General features: G+C 55.7%; 1 protein-coding gene across 9 annotated transcripts in view; it reads left to right on the top strand.

Annotated features, from left to right (window-relative positions):
• The window catches only part of CAPN15 (calpain 15), a 60,391-nt gene extending 41,641 nt beyond the window's left edge, over positions 1-18,750 (top strand). For 7 of the 9 annotated variants that reach the window (XM_075105908.1, XM_075105911.1, XM_075105905.1 and 4 more), the window contains 11 exons: positions 3,565-5,062; positions 9,060-9,268; positions 9,516-9,699; positions 12,515-12,738; positions 13,775-13,900; positions 14,638-14,790; positions 15,024-15,185; positions 15,484-15,713; positions 15,927-16,087; positions 16,395-16,573; positions 16,786-18,750. In XM_075105908.1, the coding sequence (XP_074962009.1) occupies positions 3,587-5,062; positions 9,060-9,268; positions 9,516-9,699; positions 12,515-12,738; positions 13,775-13,900; positions 14,638-14,790; positions 15,024-15,185; positions 15,484-15,713; positions 15,927-16,087; positions 16,395-16,573; positions 16,786-16,963 (3,282 nt within the window). In that variant the 5' untranslated portion in view covers positions 3,565-3,586 and the 3' untranslated portion in view covers positions 16,964-18,750. Of the gene's footprint in view, positions 1-3,564; positions 5,063-9,059; positions 9,269-9,515; positions 9,700-12,514; positions 12,739-13,774; positions 13,901-14,637; positions 14,791-15,023; positions 15,186-15,483; positions 15,714-15,926; positions 16,088-16,394; positions 16,581-16,785 lie in introns of all 9 variants that reach the window. The other 2 variants (XM_075105907.1, XM_075105914.1) reach the window with 2 other exon arrangements.
• Positions 18,751-19,106: the final 356 nt, after the last annotated feature.

Below are 19,106 nucleotides of genomic sequence, written 5' to 3'. Positions count from 1 at the left end.
TGCTACGATCCACCATGTGCTGGTATGGGCTGTACCGTATGAGTATGGGTTCCAGCCTTGTGCCCTCTGTGACCTTTGGACCTTTATATTAAGTCTGGTGCTCCATGCAGGTACTTGAATTGTGCATGAGCCCTAGGCAGGAGCCTGGTTGGAGCAGGCTGCAGTCTGGTGTCCTGCTAATTGTCAAGGCTGGGGAACCAGTGGCCTGTTGGGGACAGACAAAGATGCCTGTCCCATGTCCTCTCCCATTTCTGTGTGTCTCCCACTAGCTTGCAGAGAAAGCTGTGTGGCTGCTGGGCACCATGATGTGGTGCAACAGCTGTCCTGGGGAGGAGAAGGTGGGAAGGTCTCCTGCCAGAGTTTACCATGCTGGTGGTCCTGCCACTGCAAGGGGAATTACAGATCTTTGAGGGAATAGCTGATGGCCTTTCTGGGAGGCTTTTTGGTTTTCCTGAGAGCTGTCAGTGGAGAAAGTCACGTAGGTGAAAATCCCAGCAGTGGGCAGAATGGTGTCCCTGGAACGGACAGTGTTGGGAGCAGACTCCTGCAGTGTGGGAGAGAGGAGAGGACCAGGAGGGGGATAGCGTGGCCGGGGAGCAATCGCAGCTCCCCAAGGCCAGTATCAGAGCTTGAGGGAGAGCATGTGCAGTGGCAGGGCAGAGCACTGCAGTGTCCCAGCGTCTGCCTCCCTTCTTGCTGTCTGGAGCTTGCCCAAGTGAAATGGTGCTGCCTTCCCTGAGCCCACAGCTCGTCACTGATAGTGCATCAAGCAGGTCTGGCATGATGTGGCGTGTCCCACTGTCCCCTCATGTGGTGCTTCTGTCTTTTAGGTTATCCTGATTTTCCCTTTCTCTCTGTTGGTGTGGGAAGGGATTTCTTTCCATGGTCCTGTCGTTGCATGGCCAGTAGCCTTTGCCTGCTGGGTAGGACTGTGGGTGCGAGAGTGACATGTGCAGCAGGAAGATTGGTGGCTGGAGGGTCCCTATCTGCAGTAAGCGGCACAGGACCTCCATTTAGGGGTGGATTTTTTGGAGCCAGTGCTCTCCAGCACAGTGTGCAGTGGGTAACAGCATGGGATGCTGCAGGAGGACGGATGTGGATGGTGCAGGTTGCTGACAGCCTTTGCTTGCCTTTTGGTAATGCCTGTGGTTTGATGAACTTCATCCAGTAAGGTGAATGGGTGTGACAGGATCACAGTGCCCTTCATGGTCCCATTTGCTTCCCCGTCTCTGCTGAAGCCAGGCACACAGCTCCTTCCATTTATCTGTTTGAAGAATGATCTCCCTTTCAGACAGTTGTGGGCATGGTCTTGCCATGGGGAAGAGGACTGTACAGTGTGGCTCACAGCTGTAGGACTTCAGGCAAAAAAATCAATGTTTATATTTCTCTTAGCTGGGAAAGATTCCTCAAATAACTCCAGTAAATAAATACTTTGTAAAGTTCCAACTATGAAGGCATGGTATATGAACCAGAATGAATTTTCAAGCTCTCTTGCAATAAAATGGAATTCTTGGATTCAGGCTTTATTTAGAGAAACATTCGATTTAAGAAGGGAGTTGAAGGTTGTATCTGATCTCTTTTTGAGGGGAAGCTGCTCTTCTGATGGCTGTGGGACATGAACTGGAAATACGGTCAGATTGCTGCTTCTGCTGGAGTATTCCCAGGAGAGTTTCTTGTGTACCCAGCCAAAGGGAGGGTCACTCTCCTCCTCCCCAGGGTAGTTCTTGCTGCATCCTCTGTCCCCTCAAGACCCCACTGCTGCAATGCAGTCTGCTCAGCTGCCTTGGGAAGCTGGTTGTGCAGGTGCTGCTGCTTGGGATGCTGGAGACCAGCCAGGACCCAATTCCCTCTGTGGACTGCACCAGCATAGCATAGCTTTCTGTGCTTGCACTCCGTGGCATCAAATGTCCTCTCTACCTTCTTTGTTTCAGCCTGTGTTGTGGCTGAACCTGCTCCTTGAAAGGATTCTAGAGAGGGAGTCAGTGGTGAGCACGCTGGGGTGCAGCCCCCGTGATCTAGGCTGCTGGTTCCTTGGTCTTCTGGGATGGCCTGAATTTGCTGTTTCTGGGAAGAGCTGAGGGCACGGGGCGGACTTGGAGGCTTCTTCTACAGAATTGGCCCTGCCTGGGGTCTCGGGCAAGCAGGGCAGAGTGGAAAGGGTTGGAAGGGGACCAGCTCAACTGGAGAGAGGTGCAGCTGGCAAGGAGCTTGGGTTCAAGGTTGGGGCTTTAGACTTGGCTGCGTTATCTGGGAGCAGGAGAGCACGGAGGGAGGCCTCTGGGCTCGTGCTACACATTTACCTGAAGAGGAACTGTTTTGTCCTTATGTGAAAGAGGAGGAAGCAGAAAGTTCTGTTTCAGCCCCACCTTTGCTCAAAGCTTCAGGAAATGTTGCTTTGCAGGGGACAAAGGGCACCGTGCAAGGCTGGGATTCCTTCTGCTGTTTGTCAGCATGCTTGCAAACGTGGCATCACCCTCCTGAGAGCATCAGGAGGGCTGTGGTGAGGGAGAGCTGTTTCCTGCAAGCCCAGAAACTGCTGTGGCTTCTGGAACTGGTGCTGCTGCTGCACTGTGCTTTCTGAAAATTGAACCTCCCTGGAAAACTTTATTACAACTTTCTGCCCTGGAGTGAGGTGGCTGTGATGTGCATTGGACCCGTTCCCCCATCAGGGTTTCAGGCATTCCCAGGTAATATCGGAAGTTGAAACCGAGGGCAGGTGCTGACGACAGTGGTCTGTGGCCTCTCCACTTCCCAGGTAAGCGGAGCAGGAGCTGGAGCTGGGGCACAGTGCCCCACACAGCCATTTCTGATCAAAAATGCCTTGCCCCTCTGCCAGAGGTTGGGGAGAGTCAGAGCTGCTGCTGAGCTCAGAACCTGCTGGTGAGCTGTCCTGGCGCTGGCTTACCACAACCTGCATTGGCTCCAGCACAGAGCTACCACTCGCAGGCTGACTGGGCCAGCCTTCTGGCCATGAAGCCTATAGGCAGGAAAAAGCACCGCTGTACACCACAACCTTCTTTCCTGTGCTCGGTGGTGCCTGGTGTGGGATAACACAGTTATCCTAGTGTGGATAAGTGGTGTGCTCATGGTGGCAAGTCAAAAGGAGAGGAAAGAGACAGGAACAGAAACTGAAACTGAAGTGGGCTGGAGTGACACTGAAGGAGGAAAGAATTGACCCTGTGAACAGCAAGAAGGCAGAGCAGGTGTCACCTCCTCTAGAGAGTTACAAGCAAGCTGCAGATGTACAAAATTGTCAAGGTGGGGTGCGGAGGCAGTGTGCTTGCTTGCTGGGGCACACCCCTGCAATGAGAGAGGGGTCAGCAGGGTTGCAAGGCTGTTTCTTGTGCCCTTCCTGAAGTGTTTTGGGTGGAAGCCAATGCATTGCCATGCACTTGGAGAAATCATTTGTCAGTGCCAGAGGAAAAAGTGCATGGAGAGCAATGACTGGATTGACGGTTGTCCCCTTCCCGGAAGCAAGGTCCTGACTATGCCAGTCCAGGAAATGCATGGTATCCCTGCATATCGTGTGGTCTTGGCCTCACTCTCTCTTCTGTTTTCTTCCAGCCACTCCCACTCTCCTGGCTCCATGGCTGCTGTCCGCGAGTGGTCCTGCACCCGCTGCACCTTTCTGAATCCCGTTGGCCAGCGGCAGTGCTCCATATGTGAAGCCCCCCGCCAGAAGCCTGACCTCAACCACATCCTGCGGCTCAGCGTGGAGGAACAGAAATGGGCTTGTGCCCGCTGCACCTTCAGGAACTTTCTGGGCAAGGAAACCTGTGAAGTATGTGGCTTCACCCCAGAGCCAGGGCCCAGTGGCTCCCCCTTGCCTGTCATCAACGGCGTCTTGCCCAAGCCCACCGTGCTTGTGGAGCCCAAGAGCACATCCAAGGAGGAGGCTGCCAAAGCAGAAAGCAGCAGCGAGGACTCGGAGGGGAAGAGCCCTGATGAAGCGGAGCTGGAGAGTGGCTGGGCTTGCCAGCGCTGCACGCTGCACAACACACCGGTGGCCAACTCCTGCTCTGCCTGTGGTGGCCCACGCAAGCTCTCCCTGCCCAAGATCCCGCCAGAGGCGCTGGTCGTCCCTGAAGTCATCACCCCTGCCGGATTTCACATGGCCCCTTCTAACCCACAGCCTTTAGTCTCTGCAGAGATCTCTGATGGTGATGCTGTGGCCACCCAGGGCCCAGTGGCGATGGAACAAGAGGCCCAGAAGATACCAGCCTTCAGTCCCTTCTCCCCAGGGCTGCAAAACAACCCTGTGCCCCGAAGCCGCCGGGAGGTGCCCCCCCAGCTGCAGATGCCAGGCCCCGAAGCCTCCCAGCCTGTGGCTCAGAGCGCAGCAGGGCAGAAGGGCTCTCCACAGGGTCAGGCCAGGGCTGCCCCGGCTGCCCGCTTCCAGGAGCTGCTGTCCAACAAGCGGCTGAGCGTGCTGGAGGAGGAGATGGAGGTCAGTCCATCCCACTGGAAGTGCAGCTCCTGCTCCCTGCTGAACTCTGCCGGGGCCAGCAAATGCGAGGCTTGCAGCACCCAGAAAGGCAGTGACACCATCAATCTGGTGGGGGACTCAGTGAGATTCACTCCATGCAGCCCCTCCAGCCCTGACTTCACCACCTGGTCCTGTTCCAAGTGCACCCTCAAGAACCCCACCCAGGCCCAGAAGTGCAAAGTCTGTGGCTCTTCCAAGCTGCATGGCTTCCAGGAGCATGGGACACAGGGCGAGCCATCTCCCCGCTGCCCTGACTGCGGGGCTTGTGACAAGGGCAGCTGCTCCTCCTGCGGCGGCAGGGCCCCATCTGCCCGCAAGGTTGCCCGCCTCTTCCCGTCCCAGCTGCCCACTGGTCAGGAGAGGCCCAGCCAGTGGGCTTGTCCCGCTTGCACCTTGCTCAACGAGCTGAAGGCCAAGCACTGCGTGGCCTGCCATACCCCACAGCAGTACGTGGCCCAGCGCAAGGGCCTCAAGCCTCTGAAGAGACGGGAGAGCATGCATGTGGAGAAGAGGCGACAGACAGACGAGGGAGAGGCCAAAGCCCTGTGGGAAAACATTGTGACCTTCTGCCGGGAGGTGAGTGTTTGCTCAACTAGTCTTGCTTCTGGTTTCACATGGAGGGGACCCTCTTCAAGCTTTCCCCATGGGTCTAGGGCATTGCTTGGCATAGGCAAGCTGCCTTCTGTGTATTGGGTCCCAGAGAAGATCTTCACCTGCATCAGCTGGATGCTGGTTGTTAACACTAAAATGTAATATTTTAAATTGGTGCAAGATAATCTCTAGGGTGAAAGTGACCCATGCAGTTCACTGCCAGTCCAAGGGTGAGGAAGTCAGCGTTAACACTCTGAAACATAGTGATATTTTAAATAAGTGAGAAAGAACATCTGGGTTGAAGGGGACATTCTTAGATAGTCAGTAGAGCTCCTTCCCTGTCCAAGGTTGGGGAGGGCTGTCAAAGAGTCTGTCCAGGTTTGCTGGTGGTACTGCTGTTGGTGGGCAGCAACTGTGACATATGGGGGTGCAGGAAACCTGGGGATGCAGCAGGCAGAGGCTCAGAGCACTGGCAGAGGTGGAGGCAGAGGAACTGCTGCCACTGCCTGCAACTGCAAGCATTCAAGAACTGTGACCTGGGCCTTGGTGTTCTTGGTTTTGGTGTTTGTGAAGGCACAGCTGCAGCTGCAAGTGGCTCACCCCTGTTTTGTGAAGGATGGCTGAGGTTTAGCTGTACCCTGACTCCAGTTGAGGGTCTCAGGCACATGCTATCACCTTCCCCTCCCACTGTGAATTATCTGGCTTGATCTGTTGGGTTTCAGTCTCAAACAGCACAGTGATGGCCCCAGTTTTTCCTTGAGTGGCATAAGATGCTCCTGTGAATGCTGCTCTTTCTCTGCCCTCCTCCTGAGGGAAGTCTCCAGCTCTTCTGGACCAGATGGAAAGGGAGTTGCAGTCCCATTTTGACGTACAGACAAGGCTTTTTCTGCCTGATCGAAGGAGTGCGTCCATGCCTGTGCCTCTGCTGCGCAGACTGGGGTTCACAATGATGTTTGGCTCGGGCAGGAAGCTGTTGAGAGTTATCCTGTTTTGGGGTTGTGGGTTTTTTAATTGCTACATGTCCATCCTAATAGATGTGTGTGTCTTTATAGCAGAGAGACCCTGATTCTGCTTATCTCCCTCTTTTAAGCAAGTGAATAGCCTCTTTTGTACTCAGGGAACATCTGTTATATCCAGTGGAATCAAGCCTGAAGGATGAATTATGAGAGATGGCCAAGCTGAATTAGCAGCTTGCTGCTGCCAAGAAGGGGAGCTTTGCCCCATCCAGCATAGCTCTCGGTCAGAGCCTTGGCTGAGCCTGTTCAGCTCGCTAAGCCAGCAATAATGGGCTATTATATCAGCGTGGGCCATCTCCTGAAAATCCCCCTAAAACTAAATCACTGCTATGTTCTGATGCTGTTTATGGTAAGTCAAGGGCTCTGCAGGTCTGAGGGAAGGATTGACAGCAGTGGTGGGACAGAGTTGCTCCCATATGCATGCTTGCTCTGCTGTTGGTGTCCCTGCAGCCTCCCACCAATACTGCTGTTCAGGCTGGCTTGTAAGGCAGCCTCAAAACTTCCTTCTGTCCGCAGTGTTTCATAGGCTGTTCAGCCTTCCCCTGGAGAAGATTGTCAGGCTGTCCAAGTTCTCCTCCGCCTTTTGTCCCCATGCCCCAGGTTGTGTGTAGCAGCCTGCCTTGCTGCGCTACTCCCTGCAGGGATTTATGCCCGAGCTCCTGCTGTGGGTGCTCCCTCCTCCACTATTCCAGGGGTGCCTTTTCCAACACTTCTTGGTGCATGGCCCTCACTTTTAGCTTTACCCTTTCTCTTCTGTCTGGGAGAAGAGCAGAGCTGACCTCTTTCACTAGCTGCCCCTGCACTGGGCATCTGCTTCCCTGTCTTGTGGTGTCCCCTTTCTTGCTTATCCCGCTGTCTCACACTTCTCTCCTCTGATTAACTATCCTTCCCCCTTTCCAAAGAACAGCATGCATCAGCACATTCTGCAGAGCTAGAAAGACAACCCAGGACTCTTGCTGTCTGTGCCACACTCTGGCACCTCTGCCTGCAGAGCCTTTCTGTATGCTGGGGAGGCTCCATCTCTGTTTTCCTTCTCCACCTGTCAGACAGTTCGCTACTGGCAGCCACACCATGTTGGGCAAAGCAATGGCCTTCATCAGCCCATGCGGACTTGGGGAGGTGGCAGCAGATAAGGTCATGTCATGTCTCTGGTCCAGAATGGTGCAAAGAGGGTTGTTCGCAGAGCAGGAGGAGTGAAGGGTGTCCAATGCCTGGATTTATCCTCTTGCAGGAGAAATAAGCAGGGCTCCTTGTCTGGCGTCATCTGTGAGCAGCCTTATTACTGCCGGGCATGAGAGGAGTTACCTGCTCCTCTCCCCGCTGCTCTGATGCTGCCTCTGCAGTGCTCGTGCCTCTCTTTCCCTTCATCTCCAGGGATATTGGTAGTGACAATTTCTTTAAAGCATTTAGAAATATGTGAAGGGAGACATCATGGTATAAAGGTAATTAGCTTTTTAGGCAGGCTTTCCTGATGCTGCTGCGGAATTGCACTGCTACTGCTCTTGCATTGCCACCGTTGTTGGTGCCAGTGAGGTCTTTGGGGTCACATTCAGGCTCCTGCAGTCCTGCTGAATACTGGCCTGGCTCTGGTGAGACTCTGGCCATGATACCAAAGAGGTTGAAGGTTTCTTCCACTCCTGCTGCTTGGAAAAGCACCGCAGTGACTCCATAGGGGACAGAAAGCTTGCAACACCCACTGGCTCTGACTCATGGACGGCTGCCTTGCTCTGTGTCTGCACTGCCCAGCACCACGGGTTCCTGGGGAGTCTCAGCTGCACCCTGAGATGCGAGTGTGTGAGGCTGGGATGTGGCACAATGAGGTTGCTGGCTGATACGGCAGAGGTGGCTGCTTGGCAGCTGCACCCCTTGTCAGCAAATGCTCCCCTTGAGAAATCCAGCAAGCCCTGTGACGTGTCCTTTGTGGCCCGCATTGGTATTTGAACAGTGACATCTATTAGCTGAAAAACACCCTTCTGCAAAAGAGAAGCTGGAAGTGCTAATTGAGGCACAACATAGAAGGCATTCACGTAGGACTGCAACAAAAGAGGAAGGACAACTACTAGTTTGGCATGCATAAAAGCTATTTTAAATTACAGCCAGCTTTTGCTGAAAGAATTTAATTTCATGTAATTAACAATAACAAAGAAATCCTGGTTCTTATTTCATCCTGTGTTAAACAGTCTGAAAAAGCTGCCCTTCTCCACTCGGTGAAGTTCATAGAATCATAGAATCGTTAAGGTCTGTGGCTAATACCTACAGGATTATCTACCCTTCAGTCCATCCTATTTTATTTAATACACAGCAGCTATTGCAGGTGGGCTCAGACGTAGGATACCTTCACTCTGGAATTGCTTGCCTGTTTGTGGTCTGGCTGAATCCAATTGCGAACGCTGCCCCTAATGTCCTCTATGGATGAGTCTCGGGGCTGACACAGGACTGCCAAACCCAGCATGTTCACTCCAGAGCAGGGGCAGCTCAGCCCTTAGCACAGGGCTTGGGTTGAGGAGTGTTTGCTTGCCAGGTGGCTCTTCGCAGGCTTGCTGCTCGCATGCTTTGCCACTTATAGAAGTAGCCAAGGTCCCCCACGGTCCAGCTTTTAGCACCAGCACAAAGTGCGAGACAGTCCCTGCCTGGGGAGGTTCCTGTGAAACAGAAAAAGGCGGATTTGAGTTGTAGTCTGGAGCCTGGGGGCCAGAGGGGTGAGCCAGCTCATGGCAGAGCGGAATGCTGGACCTGATGCACAAAATCCATCTTTGCCATTGCCAGCAGACACCCGGTCCCAGACCTGCTCCACAGCACGGCATCAGAAGGGGCTGCCTGGGCCAAGTGGGAGGGCTGGGGGCTCTGCTCTCACTCCTGGGGGTGCAGTAGGGGGCTTTCCAGGCCAGTCTTGTCCCAGGAGGCCCCAGGGAGCTGTGTGCCGTACAGATGCACACTGATGCTCTCCTTGCCTTTTACTCTCGCAGAACAAAGTCAATTTTGTAGACGACAGTTTCCACCCTGGGCCCAAGTCTGTGGGATTCCCAGAAGGTGACAGCGTGCAGCAGAGGGTGAAACAGTGGCTGCGACCCCATGAAATCAACTGTAGCATCTTCAAGGACCGATCGGTGAAGTGGTCGGTGTTTCGGACACCCAGGCCCTCGGATATCCTGCAGGGACTGCTGGGAAACTGCTGGTAAGGGGGAGCGAGCCAGGCTGACACCCTCCTGCCCCTTCTTCCTTTCCTTGCCTTCATCCAACTCCAGATCAGACCCCTCAGCCCTACTCAAACCCATTTATACCCCCAGGCATGTACCCCATCCTCTGCCTCACCCCTTACCAAGCAGCTGTGGACCACAGTCCCCTGTGCTGCACAGATGGGCAGCTGCCTGCTGCCTGCCCGTGCCTCTCTGAGGCCGTGCTGCGTCCCGTCCTGCCGGCAGGTTCCTGAGCGCCCTGGCCGTGCTGGCCGAGCGGCCAGAGCTGGTGGAGAGGGTGATGATCACGAGGACGCTGTGCCCCGAGGGTGCCTACCAGGTGCGGCTGTGCAAGGATGGCACATGGACCACAGTGCTGGTGGATGACATGCTGCCGTGCGATGAGTGCGGGTACCTCCTCTTCTCACAGGTCAGTGGCCCTTGGGGCGAGAGGGATGCTGTGTGGGGGTGAGCAGTGCTCCAGGGGCAGGGGGAGGCTCGTCCCTGGCTCTCCCAGGAGAGGACTGGTGGAGGCAGTGGGAAGAGTACTGCTGTCGTTCACATGAGGCCCCTACTCTGTGCTGCATGGGGCGTTTGCAGCTCAGGACCCTGCTTTTTGCTGCACCCTCAAGACAACTGAACTCTTTGAGGCCATAATATAAACCTATTTAGGCCCTTTCTGGCATTTTCCAGGCTGCAATGGAGAAATTTCATTTGCAGTTGCTTTTCCCTCACTCCTCCCTGCACCACAGCCACTTCACTTGCAGGAGAAGCCATACTTATTCTTCACAGCAAAAGGAAAATATTTTAACCTCTGTTTTGCACTGCAAGGGGCTGAGGGAAAGCTGTTTCTTTCCTCTGCAGGGAGGTCTGGCAGCTTGGCTTTGCCAGGGAGGGACTGTGGAGAGGGAGGGGATTGCACAACAAATCAGCCTGTTTCAAGCCAGTGCCTGGTTGCTTTGAGCACACTCATGGCATCTGCTAGGATTAACGAAGCTCCCTCAGCCACTTTGGGACGTCACTGTGCATTACGCCCTGCCCTGCCTGCCAGGCCCAGGGGCACTTGCTGGGATCACATCCATGAAGGAGACTGAGAACGTCTTTATTGAAACTTAGGCAGGAAAATCTGCCAAACAAAACAAAGTGCTGCTGTCAGGAGGAGACAGGGACCCAGGACCACTGGGTTGGAGTTCGTTTTGCAAATCCCAATTCTCTGTTTTAAAGTACATGCAGCCCCAAACCACATTTGTGTGAGCTGCAGGTGTCAGGACAGGACTCTGGCTGGGGAAACAGGGCCCAGAAAAAGAATGTTTGGGGAACTTTAATGTCAATACAGCTTGCACAGTCCCCAGCCTGTGTGGGCTCAGTGACCTGAGCCCTCCACAGCATGAAGGTGGCCCAGTCCTGGGGCAACTGATAATTGCATCAGAGCTAACGAGCCTTACGGGGTGGCAGTCCTGGCACGGCTGGCAGCACCACCTCCTGAGCCCTTATCCCTGGCTCTGGGCAGAGTGGCAGGGGTCCGGGCAGGGGCTTCGCACTGTGCAGGCACAGGTACGGCACTGCCAGGCCTGTGCTGCCTCACTGCTTCCTCAGCAGAATGGGTGAATCCCCCCAGGGACACTGAGTGGGGCAAAATCATTGCCAGCGCTGCTGGAAGGAGAATCTTTGGAGAGGGGAAGAAGGAGTCTGTGTCTACATTTTGCCTCACAGTAGACAGTGAGGATCCAGTCAAACACATGATTTTCAGCATAAGATTTGCCTGTCTTGGTTTTTTTTCTTTTCCATCCATCTTTCCTCTCTTAAAATTTCAAGTCTGCTTTTTTGCCTTTTTAATTTTTTTTTTTTTTAAATTTAAGGTTTTCACATGGACTGGGCTTGCCTTGCCTTTGTTTCCAGAGGCATCTGAATCGTGACAAGATTTTTCTGCCAAGTGTTTAGCTGTGTGAACTGAATGTGGGGGCTAAAAATGGAAAAATGAGAGTTTTAAAAATAAAGGAAAACCAGGCTCTTATCAGAGCTCCCTGGCTGCAGATCAGGCAGAAAAAAACAACATGGATTTTGTTGAGTGAGGGACTCAAAAAACAGTGAAAAGCACTTGTAAGCTTTCTTTATCCATTGGAAAGAAACCTTCACTGCCCTCCTTTCCTCTCCCAGCTCTTGGCTGCCACCTGTGAGTTGCACACAGTCACAGTGTGACAGTGCTTTTCTCCTGCTGCCTTCCAAGCACTGGGTACTGAACCCAATTTGACCTGGAGGCCAGAAAATGTCTCCTTGCCTTCTGCCCTTGTACACCTTCCTCTTTGTGTCCTCCCTGCAGGCAGGGGCTGGAGCGGAAGCATTTCCCCCCAGCCTGAATATTCCCAGGAGTAAAGTGCGGCTGGTGACTGCACCCTGTGGCACGCCAAAGACCCACAATGGTGGCTTGGACATAGAGGTGAAGTCTGCACCCTGAGCCTGCATTGACGTGGCCAGTGGAGGCTTTGCAGACCTCTGGGTGCATTAATGCAGCTTCTGCATTTCTTTCTGAATCCATTATCAGCCTAGTGATGCCAAAAGCAATAGCTTGGCACCAAAGCAAAGCTACTCCAGGGAGAGTTTCCCTCCTGCAAAACTTGCATTTTCTCATTACATCTTACCACTGTCCCTGTGCTGGAGTAGAGGACTTTGTCCGTCTGCCTGGGAGTTTTTGGAGTTTGTCCTTGAAACAACACCTCTGTTCGATGGGTAAAATCTAATCAGTCCCACAGCCATGCGTGCTCTAGGCAGCCTCCTCCGCCAAAGGTGTGTTGGTTTTGGTTTGCAACGGTGTGCAGCTGTTCCAGATGGGCTCCATATCCTCTTCCATTATTAAACATTTTTAAATCCAGGTTGAAGCAGAAGGAAGGGACCGTTAGGTTACAAGGTGGACATCCACCACTGCCAGCCTGACTGCCTGAGCACCCCGGGGTGCAGCTCTGTTGGCATCCAGGTCTCTTGGGTGTTCACTCCAGGACATTTTCCCAAGAGGAATTAAACTGTGCAAGCAAAACACTGAGCAGCCAGTGAATGGGGTCTCTCTTGGCCTCATGAAGACAAGCTCCTGGGAGCTTGGCCTTACTGCTCCTGTCTCTCCGTCTCCCACCGCAGTGGGAGGGTTGGCAGGGGTCAGTGAGTGGGGCTTTGCCTTGTCTGCGTGCGCTGCCTTTTTCTTTCCCATCTCCTGCCCAGGGCAGCTCATGACATGCTTCTCTCTCTCTCTGCAGGCCCAGAGGAAGCAGTTGTGGGTCGCCCTCATTGAGAAGGCGCTGGCCAAGCTTCATGGTTCGTACTTTGCCCTCCAGGCAGGGCGTGCTATTGAAGGCCTGGCTACACTAACGGGTGCCCCCTGCGAGAGCCTGATGCTGCAGGTCAGCTCCACTAACCCTCGCGAGGAGCCCATTGACACTGACCTCATCTGGGCCAAAATGCTGAGTTCTAAGGAGGCTGGGTAAGACGAGGCAGGAGGGCACTGTGGCAGGAGCATGGATGCTTGAAGAGGGGGGCAAGGGGGACCGCTCTCCTTTGTAGAGGCTCAGAGGAGAGGTGCATTACCTAGGGTGCAGTCCACCACCCTTGGCATTAATCTGGAGTGTTGATGGAGCTCCCCCTCTAAGCTCTATGAAATTATTTCTCCTTTGATTAACTTTCATATGAAATTAAAATCCTGGTGGATTCTCTGTGCACCTTTACTGCTGTCTTACAGGAGTTTTGAAGTGGCTGGCATTGAGCCTGCTTGCTTTGCTTTGAGTTTTTTTGTATTGTTAAGTGCTTGACCCTGTACTTGTCTCCCACCCATACATGGCATCTTTGCTGGTCATATCTGGGCATGACTATAGGCAGTCTGTAGGAGGCAAAGCAAAAGCAAAGTTCTCTTGCTCATCACTCCTGCAAGAGGAGCAGGAGGGCAGTTTGGTTGGCTGAAGGCAGGGTTGTTCCTGCCAGCCTGCAGTACAGGGCTACATGGGAGGCTGATGGGTCCCAGCATGTGGTGTCCCTGCAAGTCTGGCTAGTGGAGACCTCCTGCCCCGAATAGCCTGTCGTCACCCCTGCAGAAAGGACCAGCTGCCTGCGAAGTGGAGGCAGACGTACCACTTGCCGTTCTGTGTGGCTGAGCCCTGCCAGCCACCAGAGACAGACAGGACCCCAGGGCCTGGCAGAAAACAGGCAAGGTTTGGGCAAATCTCTGCTATGCATGGGCAGGGCTTTCAGCCCTGCAGGTGAGGGCACTGCTAGAGAAGCTTCCCATGGAGCCTGCACTCAAGCATGCGTGTGAGCAGGTGGAGGGAGCTCACTGCTGCCCAGACAGAGCTCTGGCAGGCAGGGTCTGGGCACTGCTCCGGGGAGGTTTACAGTGTTGCTGCAGAGAGGGAATATCCAGGAGCCTCCTGGGGGGGAATCTGTCCCATACCTTGAGCGGTAGGGACGAGCTTCCCCTCCATGCCAGGCCTGGCAGGACACTGAGGGTTTTGCTGTCCCCTGTACAGGTTCCTTATGGGCGCATCCTGTGGCGGAGGGAACATGAAAGTGGATGATGTGGTCTACGAGAGTATGGGTCTGCGTCCACGGCACGCCTACTCCATCCTGGATGTGCGGGATGTCCAAGGCTTCAGGTGAGTTCAGGGTGGAGGCTGACATGTTACAGCTGATGTTCCTGCCAACAGCCTGAGCAGAAACCCTGGGAGAGATAATTGAGTGCAAGACCTTGAGGACTCTTTGGTGTCCCGTCCTCATGGCCAGCGAGGGCTGTTTCTCCATCTCAGGGTGTCTTGTAAATGCTGTTGTCATATAAGCTGTCCTTGCCTGGCACTGGCTTCATGTCCGGAGCTGCTTTGCTGCAGGATGCCCTATGGTGCAGAATGGTTCACCTGGTCTTCTCACAAGATGCAGAGGATTGAGTTGAGCTCTTTCAACTCAATGAAGCAATCAGGGCATCCTTCTCACCTTTGGAGGGTGGGGAGATGAAAGGGGTGCTGCCCCTGATGGCCTGGGTGCTATATGAAGCCCCATTTTCATCCATGTCACTCCTGGGCTTGTGCAGCTCCAGGCACATGCTCAGCAGCCCCTTCTCCGCTGAGCCCCTTCCCCGCAGCACCTGGCTGGAGGCCCTTTGGGCAGGGAAGGGCAGAGGGAGCTACAGCCGGTCCAGAGCTGCAGGACGTGGGCATGTGGGGGCGGCAAATTAGATCTAGGATGCTGTGAGGACTTGGAAAGGCAGGGGCAGAAGCGACATGGTGCCCTCTACAGGGGGCTGGCTGGGTCTGCAGAGCTGGCAGATCATCTCAGAGGTGATCTTCCCTGTACTCTCCTTCCTCTTAGGCCTCTGACACCGTTTTTCCCCTTCCCCCAGGTTACTGCGGCTCCGAAACCCCTGGGGCCGCTTCTCCTGGAACGGCAGCTGGTCCGACGAGTGGCCACACTGGCCAGCTCCCTTGCGTCATGACCTAATGCCCCATGGCAGCAGCGAGGGTGTCTTCTGGATGGAGTACAGCGATTTCATTAAGTACGGTAGTGCCCAGGAGGCAGAGGCTGTGGGGTGGAAAACCAGGCAGGAGACAGAAAATGGGACATGGGGGTCAAGATGGGGCAGGCAGGACTGAGCATCCCCAGGGGGGTGAGGGTGACCTGCCGGTGCCTGCTGTTCCCAGCTGCATGAGCTGCAGCGTGCTGGGGCATGGGGGCAGAGCACTGTACCTGCAGAGGACCCTGCTGAGGCTGAGCCCAGCTTTCCCACAGGTATTTTGACTCCGTGGATATCTGCAAGCTCCATTCGGACTGGCACGAGGTGCGTGTGCAGGGCATGTTCCCCAATAAGGCCAACGGGCCAGTGACAGTGACATCGCTGACGGTGTTGGAGCGTGCCGCCCTGGAGTTTGCCCTCTTCCAGGAGGGCAGCAGGTGAGCTTGGGCAGCGCATGGGCTGCAGGCAGTGACCCGGACCCAGGAGAAATCCCAAACACATTTCCCTCTCATCCCATGCCATCCCATGGGCCCCCACTGCTGTTTCTCTAGTTCTCAGGGTCTGCTCATATTTTTGCTGTAGCCCAAGCCCTGAATACACACTGGTTCCTGGGGCTGGGTACTTGGGGCAGCGGGAGTACTCTTTCACTGGATCCACCATCCTGCCTGTGACCTCCACGTGCTTTGCGGGAGGGCGCTTAGGTGATGTTTGACCCTTCTCCCCCTCCCGGCGCAGGCGGTCAGACATGGTGGACAGTCACTTGCTGGATCTATGCATCATGGTTTTCCGGGCCACCTTCACCAGCGGGAACAAGCTGAGCCTGGGCCGGCTGATGGCTCACAGCAAACGAGCTGTCAAGAAGTTCGTCAACTGCGACGTCATGCTGGAGCCGGGCGAGTACGCTGTTGTGTGCTGTGCCTTCAACCACTGGAGCGCCGCCCTGGCAGGGCCTGCCGCCGCCCAGGGTAAGGGGCTGGGCTGCCCTCCCCACAGTAATGCTGGCAGAGACCTTGGGGGAGGCAGAGGTGACAAAGCCCTTGATCTTCACAGTGGGGACCTTGCCGGGGGTCAAGGCTGCCTGCATGTGCAGCAACCCAGCAGCACCCTGCTCTTGGGGGTTGTGGGCTTGGTGACAGTCTCACCGATCCCTCCCCTCCTTCCTCCATGTGTCTCCGCAGCATCCAGTCCCACCAGCAGCCGACCGGCCACTGACTATTCCAGCTATATCCTGGCCATCTACAGTTCCCGACTGGTGATGGTGGAGCAGGTGGAGGCACAGCCCACCACGCTGGCTGATGCCATCATCCTGCTGACTGAGAACAAGGGCGAGCGCCACGAGGTGGGCGCAGGTGGCATGGGGCAGGGGCTGGAAGGGATGGGGGTGATGGTGCCAGCAGGAGCCTGGACCCTGCCTCTGCTGTATTCTCGGTCTGGCAGGAGTCAGGCAGGGCTGTGCCAGTGCTGGCTGCCGCCTAGTCCCCTCCTACCACATGGACACCCACCCGCTTTGCTCCCTGGGGAAGCATGGGCTACCCCAGCAGATGGGCAGTCCTTGGCTGGAGGTGGAAGGTGCTGTTCCAGGGGGTGAGATTTGGAGGCAGGGGTGCCCAGAGGCTTCACACCCCTGACCCTGCTGTTTACCCCAGGGCCGTGAGGGGATGACCTGCTACTATTTGACACACGGCTGGGCAGGTCTCATTGTGGTGGTGGAGAACCGGCACCCCAAGTCCTACCTGCACGTCCAGTGTGACTGCACCGACAGCTTCAACGTCGTCTCCACACGTGGCAGCCTCAAAACGCAGGACAGCGTGCCCCCCCTGCACAGGTCCGGGGTAGGCAGGGGTGGGTTGGTGGGGGGCTGCCCGCTGAGAACAGAGCCTGGTGCTGTTGGCCCCTGGGAAGCTTGGAGCAAGGCAGAGCCTGGGGCTGGCAGGGAGGTACGGGAAGAGGGTGGGCACTGGGGTGACAGGCAGGAGGTGGTGGGGTTGCTGAGACAGAGGCAGCTGCCTGGCCCTGAGCCCGTCACTCTTTTCACAGGCAGGTGTTGGTGATCCTCTCCCAGCTGGAGGGTAATGCCGGCTTCTCCATCACCCACCGCCTGGCTCACCGCAAAGCCACCCAGGCCTTCCTCAATGACTGGATGTCGACGAAGGGCACCCACAACCCTCTGCTCACACCTGAGGTTGCTGGGCTCCACGGCCCACGGCCCCTATGACAAAGCGCCTCCCCCTCCCCGCTCTGCTCCCCCGTTATTTTCACCAAGCCTCTGGCCTGGGGTCGTTCCCTGAGCTGTCAGCGCTGAGCAGTGGGGCAGAGCTGAAGCATCACACCCAGCACTTTGCCCCATGCCGCGGGGCCAGGGCGAGCTCTCAGGGCCAGGAGCAGCTCTGCCCACCACCCTGGCACCGTTGGCGCCCCGTGCACTTTAATGAGGAGCAGCTGGGGGCATGGGGCCATCTCAGGATCCCACCTGCCCCATACCCGCTCTGGGGCCCAGTGCCCTCGGCCTGCCCCAGGCTTGCAGTGGGGGGCTGTGGGAGCCGTGGAGGGGGCTGGAGATTGCTCTCAAGGCCCTTCCCAGGCACCACGCTCAGGACTCTGCTCTTTCCCGTGGTGCCAGGGCCCTGGCGCTGCAAAAAAAAGAATATACCTCTGATGTCTGTCCATCTGTGTGACCCTCCGTCTGTCCCCAGGTCCTTCCCACTGTCTTGTTCCCCTCATTGTCCGCTGCCAGGACCAGTGTGGCACCAAGGTACTGTAGGTGGGCCAGGGAGTGCTGGGGTCACCCCGCTGTGGTGCTGCCCATGCTGGCTGCTTATGATCGGGGTCCACTTTGGCGCCTGGACCCGCATCCGCCTTGGCTGTCCTGGGTGCCGGGGCTGGGGAGGAGAGGGCGCTGGGTTGTTTTAGAAGGCTGCTGCTGCCGGGTGTTCATCATACCTCGGGGCAAAATGCAGAGGTGCCCTCCTCTGCTGCTGCTCCAGAGCAGGGAACGGGGTCATGGGGTGATGCTCGTGGGGGGGGCTGTGGCAGTAGGGACCCCCTTCAACTCATCACACAAGTGTTACTATGCAAAGGCAGCCGCTGAAAGCAGTGCCTGGAGAGAAGCCATGTGTTCCGAGCTGGGCTCAGACCCCAGGGCACTGCCCTGCAGGGGCCCCCTGTCCCCATGCCCTGTGGAGGTAAGGGGTGGAGGGCAGCAGGTGCAGACATAGGGTTCGGGGAGAGGCTCCCCATGGTTTTACCACGTTGCTGTGTGCCAGGGAGGAGGAGGAGCAGACAGCCCCGTCCTTCAGAGGCCAAGCCCCATGGAAGGTAGTGAGCACAAGGCAAAGGCTTGTAAGAGCCTTAGGGTGTTGCTGGCCCTGGCCAGTGCCCCGTGGCAGGGGCTGACCCCATGGTTTCAGGGGATTGTGGCTTGGTGCAGGCGTGTGTGTGTGTGTAAGTGTGTGTGTGTGTGTTTTGGGGGTCCCTTGGTGTTACCCTTTCCTTCCCAGGTTGCTTGGGGGGGATGGTAGGAGATGCTGCGCCCTGTTCCGGTGGGGACCATGCTGGGGGGCATCTTGTACCCCACATCCTGCACCCAGCCAGCCTGGGCAGGGCAAAGTGCAGGCTGTGGGGTTTGCCCAGTGTGTCCCTCTGTCCTTCCCTCCCGCTCCAGGGAGCCAAGGGCTGGGCAGGGGGTGGCTGCCCTGGCACCCTCCTGGCCTCCCAGCTGGGGCTGCTGAGCCAAGCTCTGTCCGTATTTTCGTTCGTTGATCCGTTTTCTCTCCTCCCTTCTCCTTCCTCCTCAAGATGATGTGTCCTTCACTTTTTTCCTCTCTTTGTCTTTCTGAGCTGTGAATATTTTTAACCCTGTAAATACTCTCCAGCTCTTAAGAAACATAGGATATTTTATCAACTGTAAATCAGATCAGTAATCCCTATATGATATGAATTATCCAAGGGTGGTTTTCAAACTCAGGTTCTGATGGACCAAATAAAGTTTTGTTTTTTACTGAAGCTGCCTGGTTTCTCTGTGCTCAGCTGTGGTGCCGGGAGGGACAGTGGGGAAGGGGTGCTGGCCAGCTCTTGACTATGAGATTTTGGGGATCCAGGCAAAGGTCTTGAAGCCATTTATATGGAGCAGCGGGTGTCTGTTAGTGCCCTGAAAGTAGAGCTGAGCACAAAAAAAGCGTGAAATTGAGTTTCAGGTTTCTTTGGCTGCGCTTCATGGCATGGGGGCCGGGAAGGGATGCACAGGGGAGCAGAATGGGACGAAATAGAGTGCAATCCAGAAACTCCCATAAATCAAACAGCATGTTCCCTCTCCCAGTGCCGAGCAGGGCTGTGCCGCGGCCGGGAGAGGGCAGCCGCTG

This window comes from Phalacrocorax aristotelis, chromosome 10 (assembly GCF_949628215.1).
Source record: "Phalacrocorax aristotelis chromosome 10, bGulAri2.1, whole genome shotgun sequence".
NCBI lineage: Eukaryota > Metazoa > Chordata > Aves > Suliformes > Phalacrocoracidae > Phalacrocorax > Phalacrocorax aristotelis.
This window is presented reverse-complemented; position numbering and strand designations above follow the sequence as displayed.